Source organism: Odontesthes bonariensis, chromosome 4 (assembly GCF_027942865.1).
Source record: "Odontesthes bonariensis isolate fOdoBon6 chromosome 4, fOdoBon6.hap1, whole genome shotgun sequence".
Lineage (NCBI taxonomy): Eukaryota > Metazoa > Chordata > Actinopteri > Atheriniformes > Atherinopsidae > Odontesthes > Odontesthes bonariensis.
This window is the reverse complement of record NC_134509.1, coordinates 21,809,001-21,823,298: the sequence shown is the minus strand read 5'-3', so window position 1 is coordinate 21,823,298 and position 14,298 is coordinate 21,809,001. Positions and strand designations below refer to the sequence as shown.

General features: G+C 45.0%; 1 protein-coding gene across 1 annotated transcript; it reads left to right on the top strand.

Annotated features, from left to right (window-relative positions):
- The first annotated feature begins 344 nt into the window (after positions 1-344).
- naa15b (N-alpha-acetyltransferase 15, NatA auxiliary subunit b) lies at positions 345-13,777 on the top strand. Its single transcript, XM_075463496.1, has 20 exons — positions 345-542; positions 5,438-5,522; positions 5,608-5,712; positions 6,474-6,631; positions 7,240-7,374; positions 7,736-7,889; positions 9,127-9,246; positions 9,339-9,434; positions 9,538-9,644; positions 9,767-9,839; positions 9,941-10,110; positions 10,212-10,364; positions 11,345-11,473; positions 11,565-11,778; positions 11,883-12,076; positions 12,157-12,265; positions 12,358-12,456; positions 12,567-12,710; positions 13,026-13,123; positions 13,353-13,777. The coding sequence occupies exons 1-20, from the start codon at positions 489-491 to the stop codon at positions 13,548-13,550; spliced, it is 2,595 nt and encodes an 864-aa protein (XP_075319611.1). The 5' UTR covers positions 345-488; the 3' UTR covers positions 13,551-13,777.
- The last annotated feature ends 521 nt before the right edge of the window (positions 13,778-14,298 follow it).

Sequence of the window (14,298 nt, the reverse complement as noted above, 5' to 3'; positions counted from 1 at the left end):
TTTTAAAATGTCATTTTTTTTTAATTGTTTTTTATATTGTTGTGAATTGTTATTTTCTAATCAATCAGAAACTATTTTACTTTTCTGTTGTTTTCTAAGTTATATTTTCTTAAATGTCCGGTTCTGGGTTATGTTGTTATCTTTATTTAAATATATTTTTAAACGTATTTCCTCCAATTAAGTTGATTGTAGTGTTACGTAATATGTTTTGTTTAACAGCTAATAGTCACCATAACGAACAGTTCAAGTGTACAGAGGGTACTATTAATGACATGTAATTAAAATAGCTCTTTTAACGCCATTTTGGAAGGTATCAGCGCTTCCGTCAGCATGAGGAGGAAGTGTTCAAGGAGAGAAAACGGAGCAATCGAGCGGAGCGGCTGAACTAGGCGAACCAGGGCCACCATCACTCTACTCGTCTGGACTACCCGGGCTAACTTTAGCTACATGTGCTGAGGTGTAGGGGGAAGCTGATCCTAACTACAACCATGCCCACAGTAACTTTACCGCCGAAAGAGAACGCTCTCTTCAAGAGGATTCTGGTGAGTTGGACATTAAATAGCTGCACGACGAGAATAGCCGAATTTAAAGCTCCATCGGCGGCCCCCTGACAGTTAGAGGAGCCGTTAGCTTCAGCCTGTTAGCAATATGGCATCATTGAATGGGTTAGCTAGCCCGGCCTAATACGCGCTGTCACTGCAAAGCCTAAACGATGGATCGTAAATCTGTTTGTATTCTAGAAAGTACCCTAATGGTAATGGAAACACAGCAATAACAGAAAACACAGAGGCGTGTGTTTTAATAGTCAGAGTTGACAAGTAGTTTGCGACAGGCCGCACCGCTTGTCACACAACAAACGGCAAGTTATCGCGAGCCCCCATGGAAGCTAACTCGCTAGCAAAGTACCAGCCGTGTGCGCTGGTGAGTTAGCTTGCACTTTTCAAAGTTCACGCTACTTTTGTAAATGTTGCGGCGCTGGTTTACTACTTAACGGAATGCAAAGCGTATGTTTGGACCGGAGTTTTTGCTTTGTGTCTGGCGGAGATTATGCTAACGGTTTCTGGTCATTTCTTGTTTCTTAATCGGCTAACAGGAGCTAACCTAGTTAGCTTGGTAAATGTCAGTTTCGTCAGCGTGTTGTCTTCCGCCACATGCACTCGTTACAGTTACTGGTCGAGGTTGGATCAGGTCACTGTTTTGCTGTGCATATATTATAATGGGGAGAGGCAAAGGAAGGACCGGTGTGATGGTGTCAGCAAATCTGTAGCTGCCTCAGGCCTGCTGCGCTCCTGCAGCTACACGGCCATCCTTTCCTCCTCTCCATGCCTGATTTTTCTGCAGCCTCGCTGTTAATTTGAAGCCTGCACACAGTTAAATGTAGCTCAAATGAGTCATTAAGCCAAGCCATAATGATGTAACTGAGCGCTCTTAGCTCACTTCGTCTCAACCAAGTTGTCTCTACCTCTGCCATGCTTATTGGTTGTGTTTTCTTCAACGTCATAGCTGGCACATCTAGTAAGACACTTTCCAGGAATCGGTGTGGACAGTGACTACTTGGACGTCATTATCTGGTTCACATAAACTTCGTTGTTTTGTTTTTTTAAAGGCAGTGGCTCTTTTGGTATCTAGAGGATGTTTGTTTGAACATTGGCAGAGGGCTGGCATTCAGTCGTTGCACCTCTGACAAGGAAAACAACCTGTGACCTGCACCTGATCCTGAAAAGTATTTGCTGCACACCACACTGAATCATTGTTTTGTCCTAAACTGATTTTGACCGTACTGTTACATCCGCTGGATAACATCTCACACTAAACTAACACTCGCTCTTAGACTCTACTTTTAAAATACCTGTTATGTTAAAGTTCCTTTGGAATACGGTGAGTTATGATGCTTCATATGAAGGTCTTGGCTGTCAGATAAGCTACACAATAATTCCCCAAAGGGAAATTATATTGCTGCTGTATAAAATAAACTTTACCTCAACAACGGTTTAGCGTGAGGGTACATGCTGCATTTTAAGGCTCATTTACTGACTATACAGTCATGGATTTAGATTTTAGATTAGCAAAAATGAAGCAATCAAAGACACAGACGCCTCCAAAGTAAAACTAATAATGGCATAAAATGAACAGAAACGGTCAAATGACTGCTAAGGATTTCATTTCATTTCGTCCATTAAAGTTTCATGAATTTTAACTGCCTTAAAGCGGGAGTTAATCAAGGTAATAATTTCTCTGAATGTTTCACGTCGCAGTGAAACATGTTATTAACTATCCAGCCAATCACCAACGAATAAAATGATCAAGTATCAAGAAAATGAGCTGTGTGACATGTCCGCTGAAGACTCTGATTGACTGATCTCAGACCAGCTTTAAACTTAAAACTACACTAACGCGGCTGAGCTTCTGAGCCCATTTTAACTGAACCAACCACGTTGGATGTGAACGCACACTGCACACATGAGATCATGCATGGTTGTCAGCGTTGTTAAACTGTACAATGTGCAAGTTAAAGGAACGTAAACTGCTTTGAGGAGTGTCCTGGGATATAACGGATAGATTTAACTTGGCAGATATTTGATTTCACTGGCGCCTGTAACAACATGCCCACACCAAAAGGGAGCTCCTTACGTGTTTTAGTTGGTGCTCAGATTGCAACGGGACAGTTTGAGCAGAGCACAACTGTCAGTTGAAGTAGTTTAATTCACTGGCTTGTGGGAAGTAATTGGTGTATAGCCCAAATACAGCACAAATCTTACCCAATAAAGATGCACAATGTGTCGTTTGAGCATCTTTAGTGCAGTGTGCACATTTTCTGTAGTCACCACAGGGTGATTTGTTCAAATTTGTCATTATACATCTTTCAAACTGTTTCATACAAGGATAACTCCAAAGTTTCTCATTTTACAGATGTAATTCTATTATAAAGACTGTGACATAATTTGATTTCATTCTAAAGTTTCTTGGATTTGTGGGATTTGTTTGCGCCACAAAGCCAAAAAACACAACAGTGATATGTTTAATCACGCTAATGTGTGTGGGTATCACTGCATTTCTGCTTATATTGCAACATCTTATGTCTCCCCCTTACCAATGCCCCCTTTTTTCTGACACTGCAATTAAAAGATGCAGATATGTGAATGTCTAAAGTTGTTACCGACTAAACAAAAATTGAAGTCATGAAGGGAAGTGAAAAGTCTCATAAATTCAAAACTTCTGACTCATACCAACAAAATTCTCCCAGGCTGCAGTCCTTGCAGCACTTGTGAAAGTGTCATCAGCGCTTGGAAGAAGCTTTGAAATGTTTGAAAGGAATCAAACGCTGGCACACACGGCTCTTTGTTGTCAGCCCAGCAGTCTTGAGCCACATGCTCGGACAGATTTTCTCTGTAACTCAGGAGGCAGAGTTATTCTGGTAAACAACACGCTGGGTAAGCGCAGCTGGTGGCGTAAATGAGGCTAAATTTACATTAAATGCACAGATGCTTTCAGGATTCTTGTCTGACTTCCTAAAATTGGCATTTGTTGGAGAAATTGCTTCTTAAATAATAACGTGAGCTTCATAAAATACTAATCCGTGTTTTTAATGCACTCTCCTGGTTTGTGCTGCTTTGTGTTTTTAAACCCGCTCCCATTCGGCTTGCGTTAGGAATGTCGGATTTCTTTAAATCACACGATCTACTCCAAACCCTGCAGCTCATGTTTCATTCCATCTGTTTACTGTCAGTTTTTCAGTGAAGATGGAGCACAAACTCCACCCAGATGCTTTTATGAGCAAGTATCAGTATTTTGTGTGCAAGCAGGTGCTTTTTTTCTGGTCTTGGCTCTTATGCACCAGCATGTGCAGTATTTGTACTTATTGTCTAGTCGCATTGTCCTTTATAGTGCAATTAGAGCTAACAGCTAAAAGGACACAAGTCTTTTCCTTGTGTCCTCCTGCTCTGCGTTTCTTCTTGGGGTGTAGCCCTCCTCGAAAACATTTCATAACCTGTCCTCCTTCCACCAGAGAAGCCGTTGATGGGGCTAAATAAAATGCCATCTGCCAGCTTAGCTCCTCCTCTCTGATGAAAACGCACACTGTCTCGACTGACAGCCACTAATCAGCTTAACAACAGAGGTGGTGTGCTGTTTGTGCGACTGCTTCCCTAAATAAAACTTTAGGGCAAAGACTTTGTAATTTGCAATCGTCTGCCTGTCGGCAAAGGCTGCTCCAAAAGCAGCCTGAGCTCAGTTTGTTGTTGTTGCTGTGGAGGCCTGATCATCGCTGGTATTCTTAGTGATTGTGGAGGGAAGTTGCATATAGACACTACATTATCTGATAGTGTTGTGTCTTGGGATGTCCCGAATAATAGATGTTTTTTGCAGTGCAACACGCAGAACTTTTAAATGCTGACTCCAGCTGAATCCAGGCTTCTTTGTTTCTTGCGGCTCGAGGTCTTAAAAAAAGCAACAAGTCAGCCTTCCTCTCGCATGCGCTGCACGTTTAACCCTCAGTAGATAACTACTGAATGTGTTGTTCGTGTATAGTTAACAACATAGTTGGTAAAAAAAAAAATAGAAAATAAGGAGACAAATTAGAAATGCAAGATGTTCATGATGGAACAGAAAAGTCTAGTTTGTTTATGTCTGTTATTAAGGAAGAGAATAAACAAGTTGGATATCTTACAGTTTATATGTCCACAATGTCATTCTTTCCGTTATAAAGATCTCTTACAGTTTCCGACCACTGTTGTATTGTAGGTGGTTCACTTTCGCAACACCAGAGGAGTTTTTGAACCTTAAAATGATTTGCTTCTGACTCAATTTGAGGTGCACCAGCCTGTTATGCACATTGCGAGGCCTCAAACTGCCTTAGGGCACCCGGGGGCTGACACACCGCAATTCACGACCTTGGTTTCCGGCCTCACGCCGCACTGCTTTGCTTTATGGACTCTCTGCATTTTTGTGGGGTTTTAATGGCATCTTTTTGACCTTTCATGTGTATGGCTGTACGTGTGCAGGGCTTGCACAGAGATTTGTTGTTATGACAAAACAGTAGGGGGAGCCATGGAGCAAAAATATATAGTCGAATCCTCTAGTGTTGCGTTAAACGTAGAGTTTAAAATATATGTGTGTGTGGTTCGCCTTATTGGACCCTCATCCCTGCCAGCGAGAGTGTGAGTCTTTGATTTAGGTGTGATGAAGTAGCGGGTTGATGAGTTGGTTTTTGTTGGGATACACACATCTCCACAACCACTTCTCTTTCCAACTTTACTTAAAAGGTTCATAGTCTCTTATGTTCGGGCACAGAATGAATGACTTGTTTCATGTAACCGCTTATTGTGCGTGTCATAGCTCAAAGTGTAGCTCGTTGTAAAGAGATGTGATAAAGCTTACTTCCAGGATGAGTTTTGATCTTCTGTCTGACTGTCACCGTTTTCTCTTTTTCCTTCAACAGAGATGTTACGAGCACAAACAATACAGAAATGGGCTCAAGTTCTGCAAACAAATCCTGTCAAACCCCAAGTTTGCAGAGCACGGAGGTAAGCAGCAAAAAATGTTGATGAATGGAAAGTGTAGCCTTTTAGTTTGTGCTTCACGGTCTGCTGTATCATTTTCCTGCTGCAGAGACGCTGGCAATGAAGGGCTTGACCCTGAACTGTCTGGGGAAAAAGGAGGAGGCCTACGACTTGGTGAGAAGAGGCCTGCGCAACGACCTCAAGAGCCACGTCTGTATCCTTACACCTGACATGGCAGACAGGAGATGTGCCCCGTTTTATTCTTTCACAGCAGCATCATTTGGCAGAAAGTGTACGTGCTACAAGCTCTTTTTGGCAGGGGAGCATCCTCTCATTGCAGCTCTCTGACTCTGTGCACATTTGGGGTAGATAAGTGCTATCTCAGCCTAAACTCCGTCAACACACAGCATCTCTGAGCAGACACTCTGCTACTGTATCTTTATAGATATCCATTATTTCCTTATCTGCTGCTGCCTTGATCTGCTCATAAATCAAGTGTCATGTTATAAAGAGCAGAAGCTGAGCCAATGATTGTCAGCAGATTTTTTTGTTTGTTTGTTTGTTTGTTTTGATGTGTTATCAGTTAAAAGAAGTGGCTCAGCTTTGTTTAGTCAGACTGTAAATGAAGCCTGAAGGGAACATTGTCGAAGGCTTTGGTCTCTGAGTCTATCATTGTGTGTCAGTTTTCTCTTCAATTCAATTAGTCGATTTTTCAAGACCAAAGTTATCATTGGGCATCTCTACAATCTACATTTTTCCTCTAATTTGGAATCTGTCGTATAAATAGCACAATCAGAATCTTCTGAGCGTCCAATCCACAGCGGAACTCTTATAAAGTCAGATTAGTTACCAAAGAGGGTCAATGCTCTCGATTTTCCTCCCACTGAAACGGTAATCTTAGTGAAGTGTCGTCATGAAGACTAAAAAAGCAGATCAGAGATGGTGTGTATGCTCCTTAACCGCCCCGTGTCCCAGGCTGGCACGTCTACGGCTTACTGCAGCGCTCGGACAAGAAGTACGACGAGGCCATCAAGTGTTACCGCAACGCTCTGAAGTGGGACAAGGACAACCTGCAGATCCTCAGAGACCTGTCCCTGCTGCAGATCCAGATGAGAGACTTGGAGGGCTACAGGGTGAGGACTGACTGAGGAACTCAGGATCCGTGGGGTGTTGCTTCTAAACCGGCACGTTGTGGTGAAGGGTTAAGCACTGGAGATCGCCTGTTGAGAGAAGCAGATTTAAGAAATGGGGAAACTTTGAAACAAGTCAAACGATAAAAGACCTCTAGATATTTGTAGGGAAAGAAATAAACTCGACGACACACATTCCCACGTGTCGCCGCGCTTTGTCCAGGAGGCTCTGAACTAAACAGCAGGCAGATAGCCAGTGTTAGTCTTTGCAAGTTAGAATGGCTCTCTTGGTACACAAGCCTGGGATTCAGATTTAGTGTGAGCTGAAAAATGTCAAGAAGAAAGTCTGGTTGAAAGGATTAAAGATGCAGCTGAGAGGGAGGGGCTCTGAAGCAGAGCGTATTAGGTGAATTAAGAGAGTAAAAGAAAGTAGATTGATTCGCTCTGAATGAGCCAGTTCACATCAGTACAATTGACCGGCAAGATTTAGTTTCTCTTCTTTTGGCCATTTTTGTAGTTTCTTTCCCCCCCAGCAACACATCAGATTAGCAGATAAGCCACCCAGATGTTATTCGTGAATAATAAACCTGTTTTTTTTTCTGTTTCTATAGGAGACACGGTACCAGCTCCTGCAGCTGCGTCCGGCCCAGCGGGCCTCCTGGATCGGTTATGCCATCGCCTATCACCTTCTGGAAGACTATGAAATGGCAGCAAAGATCATTGAAGAGTTCAGGAAAACGCAGCAGGTTAGACTCAGTGATTCTCTCACTTGAAACAGAGTAACAAAGAGTCCAGAATATGAAGCGTGTCTGATCTGTTGATCGATACATCTGAATGTGTCAAAATGTGAGTGTTGGTCACAGCAGCAGGGCTCTTCCTCTTTGCTTCTGGCTTACTCCTGATAAGACCCGTATGTTTCCTGCCTTTGTGGCATCTGTGTAATACAATAAGCTCGGGTGATTTAGCTCGTAAACACAAAATCTTGTTCGGAGTTCCCTGAACAGCACAAATCGAGCCCGGCGGCTTTGAAGGTTTTGAATGATTCCAGTCTTATGCTCAATGATGCAGAAGCTCACACTCGCCTGTTCTTTGTGTGGTCTGCCACAGACGTCTCCAGACAAAGTCGACTACGAGTACAGCGAGCTGCTGCTCTACCAGAACCAGGTGCTGAGAGAAGCGGGCCTAAACAAGGAAGCCCTCGAGCATCTCTCCAACTATGAGAAGCAGATCTGTGATAAGCTGGCTGTGGAGGAGACACGAGGTGAGTCATTTCAGTCTCCAAATTGTCCCTCCCACTTGAGGAGAGGGGCACTCCACGCGTATCCTCAACCAAGGCCAATCTTGTAATTTTCCACAAGGTGATCCAGTTTTGCACCATTATTTCACGAGTTCTTCCTCTCTTCCCACGCTCCTCCTCTCCACCAAGTCTCAGAAAAATCTCTTGTTTGAGTTTTTGATTCTTTGCATTTAGAGATGCACCGATCAATCGGCCGCCGATTTATTAAAAAATTTTTAAAGACGGTTTTATATCCAACCGGTGACCGACCGGTCACTGTCGTAATTTCCGGTTTTCGGCTGATCAAACTGACCCGCATGCGCGGTGCGTAGCAGCTCAACGCGCCCAGAGCAAAACAGCTAAAAACTAGCAAGGAAGAAAACATGTCACTGATTTGGACTTATTTCACTTTGTGCCAGGACGACCCAAAACACGCTGTTTGTAATGCTTGCAAGTCAAAAGTAAGCCGCGGAGGATCAACGCCTAAGATATTTGGAACAACAAACTTAATACGCCACTTGGAAAAGAAGCACCTAGGTTTGTTTAGCAAATATAAGGAGGACACTGCCGCGAAGAGGAGGGATGCAGCAGAGTCGCAGCAACCACAACAACCCTCCACCATGGCTGCTATGTTCGACATCAACACTGAAAAGTCCACCACTAGGAAAATAATGGAGTTCATGGCAATGGACGATCAGCCGTTTAGCGTAGTACAGGATAAAGGCTTCGTAAATCTGATGAAACACCTGAGTCCACGGTACAAATTACCAAGTAGGCGGTACTTTTCTGACGCAGCGCTGCCAGAGTTGTTTGAGAGCGTTTCAAGCCGTATACAGAAAGTGTTGAAAATAAATCTGCTCAGAAGGCACTGTTGAAACTCTCACTCTGTTTCTTATTTGTGATGTTTTATTCTTGAAAAGGGGGTTATGATAGCATATAGCCTACCACTAGTTGTGGTTTTAATTGCAGTTATATAAGCAAAATGTTGTCTGGGAGAAGGGTACCTGTATTAAATTTGGGAAAGGGTACTCAAGGCAAACAAATATAGTGTCTATTATATGATTATAATTATTTCTTAGATAGAAAATCGGTATTGGAAAAACCGGTTTTGGCAGGTAGGACCTCCTTAAAAACCGGAAATCGGTATCGGCCAAGAATTTTGCAATCGGTGCATCTCTATTTGCATTGAGCTAAAGACGTGTGTGTGTGTGTGTCTCTGCAGGAGAGTTGCTGTTGAAGCTGGAGCGTCTCGATGAGGCGACAGAAGTGTACCGACGTCTGCAGGAGAGAAACCCAGAGAACTGGTTCTATTACCACGGCCTGGAGAACGCCCTAAAACCAAGTACAACTCCTCATTCTTTGTATCTGAAACGCTTTTTCCTCGTCACCAGCGACCACTGAATTAACCACAGTGTTTATTGATTGTTTTCCCAGGCAGTGTGGAGGAGAGGCAAAAGATCTACGAAGAAGCCTGGGAGAAGTTTCCCAAAGGACTGGTTCCTCGCAGGCTGCCCCTCAACTTTCTGTCTGGTACACTAAATTTAGTTCAAACTGAGATGTTGTCAAACAAGCACCTTCTTTAGTTTGAATTCCAGCTTTTCCGTCTCACGGTTTGTGATCCGTGTCTGTGCAGGTGAGAAGTTCAGAGAGTGCCTGGACAGGTATCTGAGGATGAACTTCAGTAAAGGCTGCCCGCCCGTCTTCACTACACTAAAGTCGCTGTACAACGACAAGGAAAAGGTGACGTCCTCCCACACCATGCTCCGGAGAAATGGGTGTTAAACTGAGGGAAAGGTTTTGGTTGGTTTAAAAAGGACACGGTGCAGGTGACATCATGAACTTTGTTCTCTTTGGCTTGGCAGGTGGCGATAATAGAGGAGTTGGTGGTCGGATATGAAACGTCATTAAGGAGCTGTCGAATGTTCAGCCAGAATGGTGAGGGGATGAAATCAGTCCTAAGTGGATTGATGATCAATAATTAGAAGCAGTTATCCGTGCACGTGCAGTTTAAGGAGAGAGTCTCCTTCCTGTTGCAGATGACGGTAAGGAGGAGCCTCCCACCACATTACTCTGGGTGCAGTACTTCCTTGCTCAGCACTACGACATGATTGACCAACAGACACTGGCTCTCGAATATATCAACACAGCCATTGAGAGCACGCCCACACTCATCGAACTGTTCCTCATCAAAGCCAAGATTTACAAGGTAACGTGCTCCACGCCGCACGCCAGTGTGACTGTTTATCATTTCAGAGGCGCGCTGCTGCTGTGCTGGCGCCTTGGGTACTGACCTTTTCCCTCCCGCAGCATGCTGGGAACATCAAAGAGGCTGCCCAGTGGATGGATGAAGCCCAGGCTCTGGACACTGCTGATAGATTCATCAACTCCAAGTGTGCCAAGTACATGCTGAAGGCTGGCATGGTCAAAGAGGCGGAGGAAATGTGCTCCAAGTTCACACGGGTGAGAAATATCGTGCGTTTGCAGCCGAACAAAACGTTAATTTACAAAGAACTGGTTCAATCTGGAGATGACGTGTAAAGGATTAAATACATTTATTAATCTTATTTATAGTGTGTATATGCATTAATATACAGTGTCATGGTGTTTACAATAATCGGAGGAGCACAGGTGGCGTTTCTGCTTTATTTGGGACGTACATCTCCATCATTGCTGATGTGATAAACCTCTTAATGCGCTTCCAAGGGTCCAATAACAGTTTTTACTTAAGCATATCAATTATCTTTATCTGTATAAATGCAGGAGCTCAGGGCTGAAAAGTTAAAGTCTAACACACTTCTTTTAGTTGAATGTAATGGATCAAAAACTGAGTCGCTGGTGCGGTCTGTGGCGTAGTGGGTACAGCAGACGGCCCATGTACAGAGGCTATAGTCCTCGCTGCAGCTGGACCCGGTTCGAATCCCGCATCGGACGGCCCTTTGCTGCGTGTTATTCCCCCTCTCTCTGCCCCCTGCTTCCTGTCGCTCTACACTGTCCTATATAATAAAGGCATAAAAAGCCCCAAAAACTGAGTTGCTGATCGGGAGCTGTATGCTCTGCATCATCCAAGAAGAACAAACTCATGCTAGACTTTAAATTACAATAAAATGTGCTTCCAAATGAAATGCTCACTTTGTGGTTCACCTCCAGCTCATTAAGCCTCACAGCAGAAAGTTATTTCAGGGAACTTTGTGTCGAGGAAAAACCTCAGGTTTCAGGTTTTGGATGCAGAAGTACTTCTACTCCTATTTCCAAAACCAAAAGATCTTTCACGTTCTTCTTTAAAAGTCCTTCTTCTACCGTCTATGACATAAGACGTTGGAACACATGACATGAACAGTAACAGGCCGGCTGTAACACTGAATGAGTTGACATGATAACCGGGTTCGTTCCGGCTTCATCGTTGGCTCTGCTCACACGTGTCTCGCATCTCATGTTTTCAGGAAGGAGCGTCCGCTGTGGAGAACCTGAACGAGATGCAGTGCATGTGGTTCCAGACCGAGTGTGCGCTCGCCTACAAATCCATGAACAAGTTTGGAGACGCCCTCAAGAAGTGCCACGAGATTGAAAGGGTGAGTGTTTTTGCTCATAATCACGAGCCTCCGGAGCTGCCTGTGTGAAGCCTGTTTGTGTTGAAACTGTCTCTTTCATGACTGAAATCAGCATTTTGTGGAGATCACGGACGACCAGTTTGATTTCCACACCTACTGCATGAGGAAGATGACGCTACGCTCCTATGTGGACCTCTTGAAGCTAGAGGATGTTCTCCGGATGCATCCTTTCTACTACAAAGCCGCCATTACGGCCATCCAGATCTACCTGAGCCTCCACGACAATCCCCTGACTGACGACAGCAAAGAGCTGCAGGCTGACACTGGTGAGAGTCCTTTTCTATTTGCACCACCATGTCATCCAGGCGCTATATTTAGTAGCAGTACATTTGTCCCGTCACTAAGGCCTCCTCTGGCCTCTCTTCTCTAGCAAACCTCTCGGACAAAGAACTGAAGAAGCTGAGGAACAAGCAGCGAAGGGCCCAGAAGAAGGCCCAGCTGGAGGAAGAGAAGAAGAATGCCGAGAAGGAGAAGCAGCTCAAGAACCAGAAGAAGAAGAAGGAGGACGATGACGAGGAGATCGGAGGGCCCAAAGAGGAGCTCATTCCTGACAAACTGGTCAAGGTCAGCGAGGGGAAAGGAGAAGTGAACGGATCAGCCGAGTCTCGTTTATGTCATTAATTCTTCTTATTGTGTGTTTACAGGTAGAAAATCCACTGGAAGAAGCCGTCAAGTTCCTGATGCCTCTCAGACACCTGGTCAAAGACAAAATTGACACGCACCTACTGGCCTTTGAGATCTACTTCAGGAAAGGTTTGATAGTGATCGTTTACAGCCGTGTCTTTCGTTTTCTACTCGGTTCCTGTTCTACTTTACGTGTTTCCTAATCCATAATCTCTCCTCAGAAAAATACCTGTTGATGCTCCAGTCAGTGAAGGGGGCGTTGGCCATCGACCCGGACCACCCGTGGCTGCACCAGTGTCTGGTGCGCTTCTTTAAAGGAGGTATGTGTTGAATACCATCACCACCTGCTCGTTGCTTCCCTTCATCTCTTATTCCTTTCTCCATCCAACACCCCTCTTCTGTCTTTTGCTGTCTCTTCTTGGCCTTTTAGTTTCGGAGAGCAAGGAGCTGCCGGAGGTGGTCAGGACGGTGCTGAAGCAGGAGATCACCCGGCTGTTCGGAGACAGCAACGCTAAGAGCTTCAACCAGGCCTACCTCGCCAAGCACTCCAGCTCTGTACCACACCGACTGGCTGGTGAGCAGCTTTGCACACACACACACTCGCATAACTACTTTAAATCCTGGAGCTAGAATAAGAATATGTGGAATGATGTAACAAATAAAAGCAGAAGTACACGTGTGCTCAAAGAAACAGCCTGCTAGACACAAATAATTAGTTAATCTCTCGAGTTGCATGTCTGTCTATGATGCATTCAGACCAAAGCAAAGCCTTCACGTGTAGTTTGAAGATTGTTTATACTTCATCTGTAACTGTAACCCTGCCCCATACCTGGAACCTTAAAGGCAGAATCCATTGGCCCCTCAGACTCACCGTCTCTTCTCTCTGCAGCTGCTAAGATGATGGCGTATCTGGACCCATCAACGGAAGTGAAAGCAGCAGAACTGGCCACTGCCCTGGACGAGTCTCTAAACAACAGAACCGTACAAGTACGTATTTATCTCGTCTGGGAGGGGGCGACACTTCTGTGCCACACGAACACTGTCGGGTTTAAAATATGATGGTACGAGAATAGAGAGATGGAACCTAAAACTAACTTTTCATGACATAAGTTTGTACTTTGTGACATTTTCACACACTCTTTAATGTGATAAACTACAACGTGCCGCCATAAACACTGAAAGATTTCACCCCTTGTCCCTCTCGTCTCACGGACAGATCTGCACGGAGGTCCTGGAGTGTCTCCGGGGCGGAAACTTGGGCGACTGCAAGGAGCAGGTGGAGTCGTACCGCGCTGAGTGTCACAAGCTCTACCCCTACACGTTAGCTTTCATGCCCCCCGGATACGAGGAGAACACCAAGATTGCAAACGGTGACGTTTCCACGGAAACGGAGGAGCTGGCCAATGAGATGTGAGCGCGACGGAACAACAGCGGATGCAAAAAGGAATTGGGTCGAGCACGGAGCCTTGCGGTACGCCTGGCAGCCATTTTGTAGAGCCGGACACAGGAAGCGGAAATTTGTGTTTCGTCGTTGGGCTCAGCTTAATCAGGTCTGACCTGGCATGGCTTGGCTCTCTCCCTCGTGGGTGAAATTCAGGACTGTGTGTGTGTTGAGTGCGTGAGTATTTCTGGGTTAATGGGCTGGGCGGGGCGGGTGGGAGGGCGGGCGGCGGGGGGGAAGCGGAAGATGACAGAACAAACATTTTACTTTTTTAACAGAGTCTACAACCATGCTGAACATGAAAATAAAGTCATTGTCAAACAGGGGCAACAAACTGTGACACACGGACTGCTGGTTTCCTCCAAGATGATCAATAACGGTGACGGCAGCCATTCGAGTTTGACTCTGTGTTGCTCTAACTCAACTCTCACATACTGTGTTCCCTCATTTTAAAAGAAAATCTAATTTAAATGAAAATAGGACACAGCTGTCGCTTGGGGACGGGGGGGCTGAGCGGATCTGATCTCTGATCTGTAGGAAGCTTAGCGGGACGAGTTACTGAGGACATCCAGCGACCACAGGTGCACCTGAATCTGCTGTAAAAAACCCCTCCAGTAAACTGCTGATGCTCAGTGGACTGTGTGGGGAAAGGCCTGATCCCTGCAGGGGCGCAGCAGAGACCGTCTCCTCACACGTGGACAGTTTATGATCAGAATGTGCT

Excerpts from the sequence above, each read along its gene's own strand:
- naa15b (XM_075463496.1), top strand. The coding sequence starts at position 489 with ATGCCCACAGTAACTTTACCGCCGAAAGAGAACGCTCTCTTCAAGAGG. Across the intron at positions 9,645-9,766 it reads TGTACAACGACAAGGAAAAG|GTGGCGATAATAGAGGAGTT; the intron begins GTGACGTCCTCC and ends TTGGCTTGGCAG. Across the intron at positions 12,457-12,566 it reads GGTGCGCTTCTTTAAAGGAG|TTTCGGAGAGCAAGGAGCTG; the intron begins GTATGTGTTGAA and ends TTGGCCTTTTAG.